Source organism: Amblyraja radiata, chromosome 39 (assembly GCF_010909765.2).
Source record: "Amblyraja radiata isolate CabotCenter1 chromosome 39, sAmbRad1.1.pri, whole genome shotgun sequence".
In the NCBI taxonomy this organism is placed as follows: domain Eukaryota; kingdom Metazoa; phylum Chordata; class Chondrichthyes; order Rajiformes; family Rajidae; genus Amblyraja; species Amblyraja radiata.
The window spans coordinates 4,454,284-4,472,653 of record NC_045994.1 but is presented as its reverse complement, the minus strand read 5'-3'; the positions used below and the strand labels follow the sequence as shown (position 1 = coordinate 4,472,653).

Sequence of the window (18,370 nt, the reverse complement as noted above, 5' to 3'; positions counted from 1 at the left end):
CTCTACTGCCCTCTCTCGCCCTAGTACAAACAGTCTGAAGAAGGGGCCCGATGTGAAACATGGTGTTTAGTTTGGCACATGTGCTGAGGTACAGAGAAATTAATTTTTGTATATGTTCAGTACAAGTATCACTGTACATACGCAGTATAGGAAGGAACTGTAGAATGCTGGAGTAAAGCGAAGATAGACACAAAATGCTGGAGTAACTCAACAGGACAGGCAGCATCTCTGGAGGGGAGGAATGGGTGACGTTTCGGGTCGAGATCCAAAAGCATTAGCACTTGTGTACATAAGCACTTAGATACATATCAGATAACATAGAAACATAGAAATCTAGAAAATAGGTGCAGGAGTTGGCCATTCGGCCCTTCGAGCCAGCAGCGCCATTAAATATGGCTGATCATCCAAAATCAGTACCCCGTTTCTGCTTTCTCCCCATATCCTTGATTCCGTGAGGCCTAAGAGCTAAATCTAATTCTCTCGTGAAAACATCCAGTGCCTTGGCCTCCACATAAGCATCTCAGATACAGTACAAGTGTATAACAGTGGTACACTAATGCACAAGTTTCACTCCATTTTCAAGTCCCAGTTGTTGTAAGTGCAGGGATCTTGACCTGGCCATGTAGGCCCGTTGCCATGGCAGCGTTGCAGGGTCGGCCTGGCCAAGCGTAGCCGTGGTGTCCTCCGCCACTGCTCCACCGCTGCAGGCCGCGTCTGATCCACGCACTCGGCCTCTTGGAGCGGCGCCCGGTCCAGCCGAGCCCCAGGCTGTTGCAGGGCCTCCAGCTTGCCCCCACAATGCAGTTTAAAAAAAAGAAACAAATATATTGTAATCAATAAATTTATTGTAATCAAAAATAAATGTACTCAATTATTGCAAGAATAATATACACAATACAAAACAACACCAAACATTGTTACCAAATACCAAACCCACCACCGTAATACAAAATCTAAACATATATTCTTAAATGTTACATTCTTAAACAACTATTTCCCCATCCTTATTCAGGATAGATTCCATCCCCCGCGGTGCCCAGCGGTCCCGGAAATCCCCCAGGGGGCGCCTGTGGACAGCGAGTAGACCAAGTCTAGCACCACCCGACCGATGCCCACAGTGCAGTTTGGGGTGGGGGCTCCAGGATTTAGACCCAGCAACAATAAAAGGCCCGCAATATGTTTCCAGGTCAAGATGGTCTGGACCCCTGGTGCTGTTGATGTTTCTATACACCTACTGCTCTTGGTACTGATTTTGGAGGATCAGCCTTGATCATGTTGAATGGCGGTGCTGGTTCGAAGGGCCGAATGGCCTACTCCTGCACCTATTTTCTATGTTTCTATGTCCTTCTTGGCAGCATAGGTCATGGACTCGCCAACAATATCCAGATCCTGAAGAAGAATAAATCATAAACGTTAGCAGATTTCGTATGGACAACATCACTTGGTGTTCTTTCAGTTTAGAGATACAGCGTGGAAATATTCCCTTCGGCCCACCGAGTCCGCGCCGCACCGAATCCCCCCTACACTTATTCTATCCTAAACACCAGCGACAATTTACAGAAACCAATTAACCTACAAATCCACGTCTTTGGAGTGTGGGAGGAAATCGGAGCACCCAGAGGAAACCCACATGGTCACAGGGAGAATGTTCAGACTCCGTACCCATAGTCCGGATTGAATCCGGTTCACTGGCGCAGTTCTACCAACTGCGACACCGTACCACTAATCTCCTCTACAGGATTGCCTCTCATTTTTGATTGAACGAAAAATCCAGCATGGAAACAGGCCCTTCTGCCCACCGAGTCCATCCCGACCATCGATCACCCATTCACACTAATTCTATGTTATCTAATTTTCTCATCTTGACTACACACCAGGGGCTATTTACAGAGGTGAATTAACCTACAAGCCCAATGTGTAGGAAGGAACTTCAGATGCTGGTTTAAACCGAAGATAGACACAAAAAGCTGGAGTAACTCAGCGGGACAGGCAGCATCTCTGGAGAGAAGGAATGGGTGACGTTTCAGGTCGAGTCCCTTCTTCAGACTGGTTAGGGATAAGGGAAATGAGAGGTATAGACAATGATGTAGAGAGATAAAGAACAATCAATGAAAGATATGCGGAAAAGTAATGATGATAAAGGAAACAGGCCATTGTTAGCTGTTTGTTGTGTAAAAACGAGAAGCTTATGTGACTTGGGTGGGGGAGGGATAGAGAGAGAGGGAATGCAGAGGTTACTTGAAGTTGGAGAAATCAATATTCATACCACTGGGCTGCAAGCTGCCCAAGTGAAATATGAGATGCTGTTCCTCCAATTTGCGTTTTGGCCTCACTCTGACAATGGAGGACAGAAAGGTCTGTGTGGGAATGGGAAGGAGAATTAATGTGTTTAGCAACCTGGAGAGCAGGTAGGTTCAGGCGGGCTGAGTGGAGGTGTTCAGCGAAACGATCGGCCAGTCTACGTTTGGTCTCGCCGATGTACAAGAGTCATCATCTTAAACAGCAGATACAGTAGATGAGGTTGGAGGAGGCGCAAGTGAACCTCTGCCTCATCGGAAAGGACTGTCGGGGTCCGTGGACAGAGTCGAGGGAGGAGGTATAGGGACAGGTGTTGCATCTTCTGCGGTTGCAGGGGAAGGTACCTGGGGAGGAGGTGGTGTGGGAACTACAGATGCTAGTTTTACACCAAAGATAGATACAAGAATAGTTTCACTTTGTTATCACCTCTTCCACAGCCAACAATGGACCATTGTGGGCTCCACCTTTCGTGAGTCATCGGTGCTGGCTCTGATTTGTAGTCTGTCCCTTTTCAAACATCTAGTTTCCCCTGACTCTCTCCCCTAACTCTCAGTCTGAAGAAGGGTCTCGTCCTGAAGCGACACAAATGTCCTCTTCTCCAGAGATGCTGCCTGTCTCGCTGAGTTACTCCAACATTTCAGGTCAACCTACAAACCCACTCGTCTTTGCGATGTGGGAGGATATATATACGGGGGGGGGGGGGGGAAACATGGCCACAGGGAGAACGTGCAACTCCACACAAGCAGCAGACCCGAGGTCAGGATCGAACCGGATACTCTGGCGCAGTGAGGCAGCAGCTCTCCCGGCAGCAAAGCAGGCACTCTGCATTCAAAAAGTCTTTCGCAATCTGAAAGCAGGTGGAGAAGCAGCCAAAGGGTTTTCCTGTGGTTGCAAACCTTGCTGAATGTACGGCACAGGTTCCCTGCCACGTACGCTGGTTAGGGTGTACACAACACACACACACACACAGGCCACCGTTGCTTCCCAGCTGTATCTAGATTGCAGCTGACAAGAAGCGGTCACGTGACTGGTTGTAAACACAACTTGCTCATTCACTCGAGGCAAACACCCTTTTGAATTTCAGCTGGTCAAACAAGTTTCCTTCCCTTTCAACTCCTACTTTTTTTTTCCCAACCCCTGACTTCGGTTAATTTGAATAAGAATGTCATAACCACACGTACTAAATCATAGCCACACCACAACCACGGTAAGCCCACAAACCAGGGGAAAGAGCGGACAAAAATCAACTCTGCTAAAGACACGGGAACGGACCTCGCAAAGCAAGATGAACCTCTGCAAAGTGGGACTGCCTGTTTCTCTGGTAGGTCACAGCCAGAGTGTGGATTAAATCCACTTTCAATTTACTAAACCGGCGTTGTGAAGGCTGGCAAGCTTATGTTTTCTGCTTTGGTGCACACTTGCAAAAGATTGTATCGGGAGGGCTAGAGAGTTCTTGTTAGCAGGCGACTGATAAGTGAAATGTTTATCTGTGCAGGGTTTCGAGTACGAGTGGAATGTATCCAAACGTGAATGCGAGTCAGAGAGTCTGGGAGAGAAACAGGCCCGTCCGCCCAGCATTTTCATGCCGATTCTGCGTCTATGCTCTTGTTCCGCAGCTGTCTGTGCCTCAGAGATACCAACGCCCAACACGACACTCCTTAAATATAGTGAGAGAGCCTGTCCCCACTGCTCTCCCCATCTGTTACACATTCCAAGCATACTGTGGGTGGGGAAAAAATTATTCCTCAGATGCCATAAGACCACAAGATGTGGGAGCAGATTTAGACCATTCGGCCCATCGAGTTTGCTCTGCCATTCGATCATGGCTGATCTATCTCTCCCTCTGAATCCCATTCTACTGCATTCTCCCCTAAACTTTGATGCCTTTATTAATCAAGATCCTATAATTTCTGCTTTAAAAATACCCAATGACTTGGCCTCCACCGCCGTCTGTGGCAATTAATTCCACAGATTCACCATCAAGCCCTATCAACCTATCTCTCATCCTAACTCAGTGTCCTCTAGATTTAGACATCTCTCCCATGGGGAATAGATTCATATGGTCTAAGCTATCAGACATTTCATAATTTTGTATATCTCTGTCAGGTCACCCCTGCCCACCCCAGTCCTGTCTCTGCTCCATGCTGAATTGCTCTATCCCCAGGTTATATCTGGGTGAACACTAACACAAAGATCTGCAGGTGCTGATTTGCAACAAAAAAGGAAACAAAGTGCTGGAGTAACTCAGCAGGTCAGGCAGCATCTCTGGAGAACATGGATAGGTGACGTTTTACAGTGTGCTGGAGTAACTCAGCGGGTCAGGCAGCATCTTTGGAGAACATGGATAGATGGCATTTTGGGTTGGGGCCCTTCTTTAGACCCAGGTTTGACTTGGAAAATCTCCAGTGTAGTCACATGTTTTGTTCTGGCCTCTTCCTACCTCCTGTTCCCACCCCCCTCTACTTTCAGTCTGAAGAAGGTTCCCGACCCAAAACGTCACCCATTCCTTTTCTCCGGAGATGCTGCCTGACGCGCTGAGTTACTCCAGTATTTTGTGTCTATTTTCGGAATGAACCAGCATCTACAGTTCCTTCCTGCACACTCTGCACAGGACTCCGGCTAAGGCCCAATCCAGGTTTTATGAAGTTTGACCATAACTTCCGCGCTCCCACATTGTAAGCTCCAGCTAATTCTTCACCACATTATCTAAGGATGATGGCACCTTCAGAGACCTATAGAATTATGCAGTCATAGCAGCATACAGCACAGAAACAGGCCTTTCATAAGATCATGTGATAGGAGAAGAATTATGCCATTCAGCCCATCAAGTGTACTCCGCCATCTTCTCCTCAACCCCATTTTCCTGCCTTCTCCCCATAACCTCTGACACCTGTACTAATCAAGAATCTATCTATCTCTGCCTTAAAAATAGCCATTGACTTTGGGCCTTTCAGTCCAACCTGCCCATATGATCAAGATGCCCCATCTACACAAATCCCACCTGCCTGCGTTTGCCCATTATCACTCTAAACCTTTTCTTTCCTTGTACTCAAAGGTCCTTTTAATACTCCCTCAGGCTCGGTACATTGTACATGTCCTAGACTTATCAGTACATCGGTCATTTTTAGTATTACATTTCATCTGCCATGGCTCTACCGATCTTAATAACTGATCAGTAGCATCCTCTTGACTATGACCATTCACACCACTGTCATTTTCTCTTCTCCCCTGTCCCGTCAGGCAAGTCAAGTCAAGTCAAGTTTATTCGTCACATACACATACGAGATGTGCAGTGAAATGAAAAGTGGCAATGGTCGCGGACTTTGTGCGAAAAGACAAACAAACAAACAAACAAACAAACTACAAACAGAATCACATATTCTTTTACATATTAAATATTGTGGGCGGAAGGAAAAAGGTTCAGTAAAGTTAGTCCCTGGTGAGCTAGGAGTTTACAGTCCGAATGGCCTCTGGGAAGAAATTCCTTCTCAAGCTCTCCGTTCTCACAGCATGGCAACGGAGGCGTTTGCCTGACCTTAGCAGCTGGAACAGTCCGTTGCAGGGGTGGAAGGGGTCTCCCATGATTTTATTGGCTCTGGAGTTGCACCTCCTAATGTATAGTTCCTGCAGGGGGGCGAGTGAAGTTCCCATAGTGCGTTCGGCCGAACGCACTACTCTCTGCAGAGCTTTCTTGTCCTGGGCAGAGCAATTCCCAAACCAGATGGTAATATTTCCGGACAAGATGCTTTCCACAGCCGCTGAGTAGAAGCACTGGAGGATCCTCGGAGACACTCTGAATTTCCTCAATTGCCTGAGGTGGTAAAGGCGCTGCCTTGCCTTACTCACGAGTGCTGTGGCGTGTGTATCCATGTCATATCCTCAGAGATGTGGACTCCCAGATATTTAAAACCGCTCACTCTATCCACAGTATCCCCATTTATCCTCAATGGTGTGTACGTCCTTGGATGATGTGCCCTCCTAAAGTCCACGATCAGCTCCTTAGTTTTTTTGATGTTCAAGAGGAGGCTGTTGTCCTGACACCAGAGTGCTAGATCAGCCACCTCCTCCCGGTAGGCCTTCTCATCGTTGTCTGAGATCAGGCCCACCACCACAGAGGCAGAGGATAAAAATGTTTGAAAGGTATTCAGACTTAGCTTCTTCCATGCTGTTTGGAGTTTAGACAAAAGAGATACAGCGTGGACACAGGCCCTTCAGCCACCGAGCCCGCATCGACCAGCGATAATCCCGTACACGTGCACTATCCTAAACACCACGGACAATTAACAATTGGCAGAAGCCAATTAACCTGTATAAAACCTGTACGTCTTTGGAATGTGGGAGGAAACAGGAGCACCTGGAGCAAACCCACGTGGTCACAGGGCGAACGTACAAACTCCTTACAGACAGCACCCATAGTCAGGGTCTAACGCGGGGATCTGGCATTACAAGGCAGCAACTGTCAAATTCAAGAGAGTTTATTGTCATGTCTCCCAGATAGGACAATGAAATTCTTGCTTTGCTTCAGCACAACAGAATATAGTAGGCATAAATAAATACAGAAATACACACACATAAATAAGCATATAAAGTGCGTTTTCAGTTGAGTTTAATAGTCTGATGGCTGTGGGGAAGAATCTGTTCCTGAACCTGGATGTTGCAGATTTCAGGCTCCTGTACCTTCTACCTGAAGGCAGCGGAGAGATGAGTGTGTGGCCAGGATGGTGTGGGTCCTTGATGACACTGCCAGCATTTTTGAGTCAGCGACTGTGGTAGATTGTAGCCACCATGCTGCCCCTGTTATCAGACCACTGAATGGTCATTTCATAAGCTGAGGGTGTAGTCCCGAACTTCCAGCCTACCTCGTTACGGGCCTTGCACTTTTTCATCTACACTTTGTAGGTGTAACACGATTCTCTCCACTCGGTTTATTTACTCTTTTGCACCACTCGCTGTACTGTGTGTGGCTCTAATCTATTCATATATGGTATCAATTGACTGGATAGCACGCTAAAATAAAGTTTCTCTCAATTTTAGTTAGGTGTGACAAGAGTAAATAATGCCAATACCATTATCAACATCACTACTAATCTTCATAGCACCGGCACATTTATTAATCATCCCCTCTAAGTTTAGGCAGCATAGTGGCGCAGCTGGTAGAACCACTGCCTCACAGCGCCAGGGACCCAGGCTTGATCCTGACCTCGCGTCTTTCTGTGTGGAGTTTGCATGTGCTCCCAGTGACCACGTGGGTTTCCTCCGGGTGCTCCGGCTTCCTCCCGCATCCCAAAGACGTGCGGGTTTGTGGGTTAATCGACCCTCTGTAAATTGCCCCTGGTGTGTAGGGAGTGGATGAGGAAGTGGGATAACATAGAACCAGTGTGACGGGTGATCGATGGTCGGCACGGACGCGGTGGGCCGAAGGGCCTGTTTCCATGCTGAATCTCAAAACCAAACTAACCATCCAAATCAATGATGAATATAACATGGCGGTGCTGGCTCAAAGAGCTGAATGGCCTACTCCTGCACCTATTGTCTATTGTCTAAAGGTCCCAGCACAGATCCCTGTGGTACATCTCTGCTCACAAAGTTCCCATGACAAAAGAACTCTCCACCATTAAAATGTGATGCTGTCTGAATTCGATTAATTCCTAATTTTCTCAAGTGTACATTAACCCTGTACAGAGCAACCATGGAACTTTCTGGAAGGTTGTTCCAAGATTTAGAATTGGTGCTGATGGAGGAGCAGTTAATTTTCATGTCACGAGGGTGAGAGATGTGAAGGCAAGTCTGCAGGTTAGAGAGAGTTCATGAGGTAATAAGAAGCAATAGGAGCAGATTTAGGCCATTCGGCCCATCAGGTCTACACTGCCATTCTATCATGGCTGATCTCTCTCTCTGCCTCCTGACCCCATTCTCCTGCCTTCTCCCCATAATCCATGACATACTAATACTAATCAAGAATCTATCTATCACTACTTTAAAAATATCCACAGACTTGGCCTCTGCGGCCTTCTGTGGCAGAGAATCCCGCAGATTCACCATCCTTATTTACTTAGGAGAGCGGAGTTACTGCTTGGAAACAGGCCCTTCAGCCCACCGAGTCGGTGCTGACCAACGATCAGCAGTAGAATATCCAGCCTTTGATCCTCTCTGGTAGTCACTGTATTAATAGATGATCTAGTTGGACCTATTCAATGGTGACCCCCAGAATACTGACTTGAAATTGATAATCTAATTGTGCATCAGGAGAAGAGGTTAGACAGATTTGTTCTTGTTGGATCTTGTGTGCCTCTAATGTTATTTGTCATTAATCAGCCCACCTTCAATGTTGTGGGAAGGAACTGCAGATGCTGGTTTAAACCGAAGATAGACACAAAACGCTGGAGTAACTCAGCGGGACAGACAATATCTCTGGATAAAGGAACGTCTCCCATTCCTTTTCTCCAGAGATGCTGCCTGTCCTGCTGAGTTACTCCAGCATTTTGTGTCTATCTTCACCTTGAATGTTGTCTTTGGGCTTGCTTTGGCCGCAGAGGTCGCTGAGTAGTTGGGAACGGAATGGACTGTCAGGTAAACATAATTGAACATCCTCACCTTTGACTTCATGGTGGTTGGAAATGGTACAGAAGTGAGAAAACGCACACCGCCAGATTTAGGGGCAGCTGTTATCAGGCAACTGGTAGAACCATCCTACCACAACTAGAGAGCGGACCTGAACTACTATCTATCTCATTGGTGACCCTCGGACTATCTTTAATCGGACCTTACTGGCTTTACCTTGCACTGAACTTTATTCCCTTACGTTATTGCACTGTAAACGGCTCGATTGTAATCATGTATTGTCTTTCCGCTGACAGGATAGCACGCAACAAACGGTTTTCACAATACCTCGGTACACGTGACAATAAACTAAACTGAAGAGGTGGGTCATTACGATGGCGGGACCAGGACATTGCCTGAGAAACACCCACACTGATACACTGAGGCTAAGATCGTTTACATCTGACAATCACAAACAATCTTCCTTTATGCCAGATCTGACAGGCAAGAGTTAAGAACAGATCTTTAGACTTTAGACTTTAGAGATACAGTGCGGAAACAGACCCTTTGGCCCATTGAGTCTGTGCTGCCCAGCGATCACCCCATACACTAGCACTATCCTACATGCTAGGGACAATTTACAACTTTTACCAAAGCCAATTAACCTACAAACCTGTACGTCTTTGGAGTGTGGGAGAAAACCGAAGATCCCAGAGAAAACCCATGCAGGTCATGGGGAGGATGTACAAACTCCGTACACACAGCACCCATAGTCAGAATCCATCCCGTGCCTCTGGTGCTACTGCTGCACCCCGGTGTTGGTGAAATGGACTGGGAAATGGCAAATTGAGTTAAATCCAGGTAAGTGCAAGGTACTGCATTTTGGGGACACTCATGAGGGTCGGACATGAGCCATGAAGGGTCTGACCCTTGGAGGTAGCGAGGTAAAGATGAACATTAGTGTACGTGGAAATGTCCTTGATGGTGGCAGCGCAGAGAGATAATGTGGTTCAGACACGTGGGAAGTTGGCCTTCATTAGTCAGGCATTAATTAGCAAAGCAAGGTGGCTAAGATATAATTGTATTAAACAGTGGTTAGACCGAAGGTTTAAGTTGAGCGGGGGCGGGTGGGGTGGGTGGGGGAATGTGAGGGGGGGAAGAATTAATAGATATCTGAGGAGATATCATTGGTGAGATCATTGGCTGGGCTTGCAGTACAGGTAACATAAGCAGAGAATAATCGACAGAATCGAGACAAATAGAAAGATAAACAACAAGGAATGAGATGGGTGAACAGACATTTCAGAGAATGAGGAGAAAGGAAGAGATGGAGTAAATGGCAGGTTTGCAAAATATTGCACAATAAAGGGATTCAATTCAAATTCAATTCAATATTAAGATTTTGACAGGCATGGACAATCATAGAGTCTAGCATGGCCTTACAGCACCGGAGACCCGGGTTCGATTCTGACTATGGGTGCTGCCTGTACGGAGTTTGTACGTTCTCCTTGTGACCTGTGTGGGTTTTCTCCGGGTGCTCCGGTTTCCTCCCAGACTCCAAAAACGTACAGGTTTGTAGGCTAATTGGCTTTGTAAAATTGTAAATGGTCCAGAGTGTGTGTCGGATGGTGTTAATGAGCGGGGATTGCGGCTCGGCTCGGCCTTGGTGGGCCAAAGGGCCTGCTTCAGCGCTGTATCTCTAAACTAAATTGTCATAGAGAAATACAGCACAGAAGGAGGCCCTAAGGCCCAGCTTGCCCACGACAACCAAAATGCCCCATCTACACTAGTCCTATCTGCCCAGTTTCACCCATATCCCTCTAATGCCTGGAATAACAGGTGCTGACTTACACAAAAGGAAACACATTTCTGGAGGAACTCAATGGATTAAGCAGCAAGTCCATGGATAGATGACGTTTTGGATTGGCACCCTTCTTGAGACTGAACATTCTCCTGAGATGCTGCCTGGTCCTCTGAGTTACTCCAGCAATTCTGTCCTCTCTGGAATAACAATGTAGTCTCAATATGTTTGGGTCTGAAACATTAATGGCCCTGTCCCACGGTATGAGTTCATTCCAAGAGCGTTCCCGAGTTTAAAAAAAAATCAAACTCGTGGTAAGCACGGATAATGAACATAGCGGGTACGTCGGAGCTCGGGGACGTCTCTTAGCGGCTCGTAACGCTAACGGCAGGTACTCGGGAAGACTCGCTAACGGCAGGTAAGCTCGGGAAGACTCGTGAAGATTTTTCAACATGTTGAAAAATGTCCAGGAGAGCCCCGAGTACCGACGAGTGGCCATTACCGTAAATCTCCGAGTTCGAATCAGGGCAAACTCGGGAGAGCTCTTGGAATGAACTTGCACCGTGGGATAGGGCCATTAGGATACTAAATTGCTTTAACATGAGTGCCAATGGAATACATATCCAACAATCCTCACCAACTTCTACAGATGTGCCAAAGAGCATGTTGTCGGGATACATCACAACCTGGTTTGGGAACAGTTCCGTCCAAGACCACAGAGTGGTGCCGAGATGGCAGCCTCGCTTGCAGCCTCGCTTGCAGCCTCGCTTGCAGCCTCGCTTGCAGCCTCGCTTGCAGCCTCGCTTGCAGCCTGTGTATTATTTTGACTTTTTTTGTTATTTTTAGTGTGTCTAAATTGTACGTTTTAATGCTTGTCGGTATGTTTTTATGTGGGGGCGTGGGGGGGATAGGGGGAAACTGTTTTCAGTCACTTACCTCGACGGAGATGTGATCTTTCTCCTTCCCCCCTTTTGCGGCCTAACAACTGGATTGGTGCGGCCTTTCCTGGAGACCGGCCCATTGCTTCAAGCCGCAAGCGCGGCACGGGCATACCATCGTGGAGTGGGCGATCCTTTGCCGAGGATCATTGTGGAAGTACTCCGACCGCGGGGCCTGCGGACTTTAACACCGTGAAGTAGCGGTCTCCGGTAAGAAGCGGCCGACTTGGGAGCTCCATGCCACGGAGGTTCCGATCTGTCCCGACGCCGGAGTTTCCATCATCCCGACGAGAGGGCTTGAAGAGCTGTCCCTCTTCTCCCCTCTCCCATCAGGCAAAAGGTACAGAAGTGTGAAAACACACACCTCCAGATGCAGGGACAGTTTCTTCCCAGATGTTATCAGACAATTAAGCCATCCTCTCACCAACTAGACTGCGGTCCTGACCTCCCATCCACCTCATGATCTATTGATCAGGAGACCTTTGACTGGTAAGTTCGTGGCAAAAAGCTTTTCACTGTACCTCGGTCCACATGACAATAATAAACTAAACTAAAGTAAACAGCACGGTGGCGCAGTGGTAGAGTTGCTGCCTTGCAGCGCCAGAGACCTGGGTTCGATTCCAACTATGGGTGCTCTCTGTACGGAGTTTGTATGTTCTCCCCATGACCTGCGTGGGTTTTCACCGAGATATTTGCTTTCCTCCCACACTCCAAAGACGTACAGGTTTGTAGGTTAATTGGCTTGACGTATGTGTAAAAAAATTGTCCCGAGTGTGTGTAGGATAGTGTTAATGTGCGGGGATCGCTGGTCGGCGCGGGCCCGGTGGGCCGAGGAGCCTGTTCCCGCGCTGTATCTCTAACCTGAAGTAAATGGTTGAGGGGATTGTGTGGGAGCAGGAAAGAGTTAATTATGTTGTAGTCATTGCTTGTTCTCTCTGTCTGCAGGATAACAATGATTTCAGAAGGTTGCTTCCTTTCTTTATGGCTGTCTGCATCTACACAATCGTCAATTCGATTCCCTCGGCACCACTTTGGGTGAAAGGATTGAGCAAAATCCTGCCACTCATCTGCCTGTGTGTCTTTATTCTGAATCATGGGAAAGACTTCATCAGTAAACGCCGCAGGGTTCAGAGATTGCTCCTCGCTCTCCTCTTCTCAGCAGCAGGAGATGTGCTTCTGCTCATGAACAATACAAAGATCTTCATTGTCGGTAAGCCCTCGGTTTTTACAGAGCTTGTTATATAGCGGGTTTCGGTTATAACGGACAGACCTGCCGAAATTCACCGCCAGGGAGCGTCTGCCAGGATCCTCTGTCGACACTGGGACAGCAGATTCCTCTGCCACATCTGCCGTTGCCACCCCAAGCCCACACCACCTCTCTGGCTGGTATCTATGCCATGCCCAGCAACACTTCCTCGGCCTTATCTGCCCACACCACCACTGCCATACCTAGCGACAGCAGCTTTGGCAGGTTTCTCTGCCATATCTGCTGGACGCCACCCCAAGCCCACACCGCCTCTCTGCCTGGATCCTTGGCCATGCCTACCGACCCCATGCCCCACTGGTTCCTCAGCCGTATCTGGACAGATCCTCTGCCATGACTGCCGATGCCATCCTAAGCCCTCACTTCTCTCTCTGCCTGGTTCCTCCTGCACCTCTCTCTGCCTGTCCCCACCTTCTGACACCACCCCTGGCCCACACAGCTTCCTCAGCCCCGCCTGTCGCCACCACCACCGCCTGTATTGCTGTATTGAGACCTTGTAGCTTAGGGCAGGTAAGGCTTTGATTTCATGATTGAGCTGAAAAAAGGCTCCTCTGTCAGTGCAGTCCCTGTTCAGTCTAAGTTTTATTGGTGGGTCTCTGCACATAAAAATAGGGGTGGCACGGTGGTAGGGTTGCTGCCTTACAGTGCCAGAGACTCTGGTTCGATCCTGACTACGGGTGCTGTCATTACGGAGTTTGTACGTTCTCCCCGTGACCATGTGGGTTTTCGCCAGGTGCTCCGGTTTATCACACACACCAACGATGTACAGGTTTGTAGGCTAGTTGGCTTGGTGTAATTGTAAATAGTCCCCAGTGTGTGTAGGATAGCGTTAATGCGCGGTGACCGCTGATCAACCTGCGGGCCGAAAGGCATGTTTCCACACTGTATCTCCAACTAAACTACACTAAATATGAAATGCCAGATATTACACTTAGTTATGGGGGACAATAATAGCCACCAGTCCCGCCCCCCCCCCCCCCCTGCTATGGTCTGTTATAATGGGGGTTTACTGTACTCTGAGATCCTTACACAGTACGGGAAGAGAGATGGAAGGTTACGGCGTTATTGTGGTTGTGTACGTGCACAGTGGGACGTCCCGGAATAGTAACAGCCGATCTGGGATCCACGACAACTTTTAGTTTAGTTTAGAGATACAGCGCGGAAACAGGCGAGTCCGCACCGACCAGTGATCCCCGGACATTAACACTATCCTACACACACTAGGGACAATTTACATTTACATCAAGCCAATTAACCTACAAACCTGCACGTGTTTGGAGTGTGGGAGGAATCCGAAGATCTCGGAGAAAACCCACGCAGGTCACGGGGAGAACGTACTTGGGTCCAACTTTTTCTTGCAGTCAATTCGTCAGCTTCATATCAGGCACCTCTTCAAACCTGTCGGAAGGAACTGCAAATGTTGGTTTAGACCAAAGATAGACACAAAAAGCTGGAGTACAATACAATACAATTTATTGTCATTTGAGCCCCAGTGAGACTCAAACGAAATTTTGTTTCCACAGCCATACAAACAAAAACAATGTCCTACAGACATACACACAATTAAGTTCACACAAACATCCATCACAGTGAACCCACTGTGTTGGAAGGCAAAGTCTTTTCTCTCCCCTGCTCTCAATTTCTCTCCCGATGTCCAAGCCCCAGGCGGGTGATGATAAGTCCCACGGCCATTTTAGGCCGCGCGGGGCGATTTACGGCCCCGCTCCCGGTCTGAAAGTACAAGGTCGGAGCCCCAGCGTGCGACGGTGAGTCCCACGGCCATGAAGCCGCACCAGGTGATGTACGGTCCCGGTCCGGGTCGTTCCAACCCCGCGACACGGGCTGGAGAAGTCGCGTTGCGGGAGCTCCGGGAAGTGGTCTCTCTCTCCCCCCGGACCCGCGAGCTCCCGATGTCCCAGTCCACCGGACCTGCGGCTGCGTTGCTGGAGCCTCCGAGCCCCAGGAGTCGAGTCGCAGCAGCGAGTCACCACCGCTCTCCACGTTCCGAGGCCGGCCAGCCCCACGATGGTGAGTAGTCCGCACCTCCGCAGTCTCCCGAGCCCCCGGGTCGTTCAGGTTGGAGGCCGCTCCACGGTGCTAGGCCCCAACGACAACGGAGACCCGACAGGGAAAAGGTCGGGTCTCCCGAACAGGGAAGAGATTTTAAACGGTTTCCCCCCGCCCCCCCCCCCCCCCCCCACATATACACATTTAAAAAAACACAAACACTACATTTAACTAGACAAAAATAAAAAAAAAGACAGACAGGCTGTAGGAGCCGCTGCAACGAGTCGCGCCGCCACCAGGAACTCAGCGGGGCAGGCAGCATCTCTGGGTAGGAGGAATGGGTGACGTTTCGGATAGAGACCCTGACAGACAGCATAGGAATGTGCCCTTCGGCCCATCATGGCAAGAGAAATGGATGAGCACTGTGGTGGGGGAGGGTCACAGAAAAAGAGAAAGCGCGCAGGGAGGGGTATTACTTGAAATTGGAGATTTATGAGGATGCAGGGTGACTTGGACAGGTTGGGGGAGTGGGCAGATGCTTGGCAGATGCAGTTTAATGTGGATAAATGTGAGGTTATCCACTTTGGTAGCAAAAACAGGAAGGCAGATTACTATCTAAATGGTGTCAAGTTGGGAAAAGGGGAAGTACAACGGGATCTGGGAGTCCTTGTTCATCAGTCAATGAAAGTAAGCATGCAGGTACAGCAGGCAGTGAAGAAAGTGAATGGCATGTTGGCCTTTATATCAAGAGGAGTATCGGAACAAAGAGATCCTTCTGCAGTTGTACAGGGCCCTAGTGAGACCACACCTAGAGTATTGTGTGCCGTTTTGGTCCCCTAATTTGAGGAAGGTTTACAAGGTTAATTCCCGGGATGGCGGAACTGTCATATACTGGGAGAATGGAGCGGCTGGGATTGTATACCGTAGAGTTTAGAAGGATGAGAGGTAATCTTATTGAAACATATAAGATTATTAAGGGTTTGGACACGCTAGAGGCAGTTCCTGATGTTGGGGGAAATCCAGAACCAGGGGCCACGGTTTAAGAATAAGGGGTAAGCCATTTAGAACGGAGACGAGGAAACACTTTTTCTCACAGAGAGTTGTGTGTCTGTGGAATTCTGTGCCTCAGAGGGCAGTGGAGACCGGTTCTCTGGATACTTTCAAGAAAGAGCTGGATAGGGCTCTTAAAGATAGCGGAGTCAGGGGATATGGGGAGAAGGCAGGAACGGGGTACTGATTGTGGATGATCAGCCATGATCACATTGAATGGCGGTGCTGGCTCGAAGGGCTGAATGGCCTACTCCTGCACCTATTGTCTATTGTCTGTTATCTATTTCAATTTTCATACCGCTGGGTTGTAAGCTACCCAAGTGGAATATGAGGTGCTGTTCCTCTAGTTTGCCTGTGGCGTCACATTGGCAATGGAGGAGGCCCAGGACAGAGAGGTCAGAGTGGGAATGGGAAGGGGAGTTACGATGGTAGATCCAGCAGGCTCCTGAATATTGTGTCTGAATATTGATTTCTCTAACTTCAAGTAGCCCCGGCATTCCCTCTCTCTCTATCCCTCCCCCACCCTAGTCGCACCAGCTTCTTGTTTTCACCCAACAAACAGCTAACAATGGCCTGTTTCCTTCAGCAGTTACTTTTTTTTGCATATTTTTCTTTCATTGTTCTTTATCTCTCTACATCATCGCCTATATCTCTCATTTCCCTTATCCCTGACCAGTCTGAAGAAGGGTCTTGACCCGAAACGTCAGCTATTCCTTCTCTCCAAAGATGCTGCCTGAGTAGCTCCAGATTTTCGTGTCTCTCTTCGGGGTAAGAGGTGGGGCTGTGTGACTAACGTTGTCTCTTCCACACCGCAGGTGCGGCCATGTTTGCCCTGGCTCACTGTCTCTACACCTGGGCCTTTGGCTTCGAGCCGCTGAACATGAAGGCAGGAGGCGTGATCGGCGTGGCGGTGATGCTGGGCTTGACTTTCCTCAGCACCTGCTCCACCATCTACCAGGTGCTCCTGCTGTGCTGCTACTGTTCCCTGATCGGCCTCATGTCCTGGCGGGCCAACGCTCCCGTACTCTTCTGCAGCCACAGGCCGCCACCACGAGTGACCGGGGCAATGGGAGCCTGGCTCTTTATGGTGTCAGACTTTGTCCTGGCCACCAACCTGCTGTGTTTCACCGTGCCCTTTCAGAATCCCATCGTGATGGGCACTTACTACATGGCACAACTGTTCATTACCCTGGGCATAGTGAAGGAGAATGAAAAGATTGACTAGATCGCCCCTGTTTAGTTACTGTGATGGAGATTGTTCCACTGAGGAGGTTTTGGCATTATTCAGCAAACACCATTAGATCATAAGTGTTTGGGGCAGAATTAGGCCATTCGGCCCATCAAGTCGACTCCACCATTCAGTCATGGCTGATCTATCTCTCCCTCCTAACCCCATTCTCCTGCCTCCTCCCCCATAACCCCTGACACCCGCACTAATCAAGAATCTATCAATCTCTGCTTTAAAATTATCCACTGACTTGGCCTCCACAGCCTTCTGTGGCAAAGAAATCCACAGATTCACCACCATTGAGTTACAGATATTCAGTAAATCCTCGTTATAATGAACCAATGGCTGTTGTTGCAGTTCATGTTGTAGCCCCCGGGACAGAGGTTTCATCAGGCCGCCGGTACTGACAGGGCGGGCTCGGTCAACATGGGGCTCCCTCCCCTCTCACCTGCTGCATCTTGCCATCATGCCGTTGCTTTCTCTGCCACCTCCTCCTCCCATCGCTCTGTCCACTCTGCCGCTCTCTCCTCCACCGCTGCCGCCTCCCTTCTCCCTTCTCCCCCCGCATCTACCAAGGTGGAGAATGTCGGTGACTCCGGGGGAGAAGAAGGTGGAGGCGGTGTTGGGGGGGAGGGGGGGGAGTGGCCGAGCGGACGAAACAACGGGAGAAGGATAGGGAGCTGGGAATGGCCAACAGGAAGATGCGGCAGCAGGTAAGAGGGAAGGGAGCCCCATGGTGACCGAGCGAGCCCTGTCAGTGGTGGCGGCCTGAAGAGTGCGCATTCCCCAGGGGCCACAACGTGAGCCGCAACAACAACCACGCCAACTGGCTGGTGCAATGGGTGAGGAAGGTCTCGCTGGTCCACCTTGCGAGCCGGGGCTGGTGTTGGAAGTCACGGGTGTAGGCAGCCGGGGAGGCAGTGCAAGCCGGGGAGGCGGTGCAAGCCGGGGAGGCAGTGCAAGCCGGGGAGGCGGTGCATGCCGGGGCTGGCGTCGGCAGGTCTGTCCGCTATAACCATAATCCGTTATAAAGGGAAGGCAGACACAAAAAGCTGGAGCAACTCAACGGTTCAGGCAGCATCTCTGGAGAATAGGGAATGGGTGACATTTCGGGTCGAGACCCTTATTCGGACTGAGAGGGAAACCAGAGATATAGATGGTGATGGAGAGAGATTTGGAAGAATGGAATTAAAGATCTGCAAAAAAGTAATGTTGATAATGGAAAGGGTTCGTAAACAACGAGG

At 49.1% G+C, this 18,370-nt stretch overlaps 1 protein-coding gene across 1 annotated transcript; it reads left to right on the top strand.

The window, feature by feature from the left end:
- Positions 1 to 3,289: 3,289 nt before the first annotated feature.
- On the top strand, positions 3,290 to 17,468 carry LOC116967421 (lysoplasmalogenase-like protein TMEM86A). The gene is made up of 3 exons (XM_033013976.1): positions 3,290 to 3,619; positions 12,523 to 12,787; positions 16,714 to 17,468. Exons 1-3 carry the CDS (start codon positions 3,584 to 3,586, stop codon positions 17,121 to 17,123), a joined length of 711 nt encoding a protein of 236 aa, XP_032869867.1. The 5' UTR covers positions 3,290 to 3,583; the 3' UTR covers positions 17,124 to 17,468.
- Positions 17,469 to 18,370: the final 902 nt, after the last annotated feature.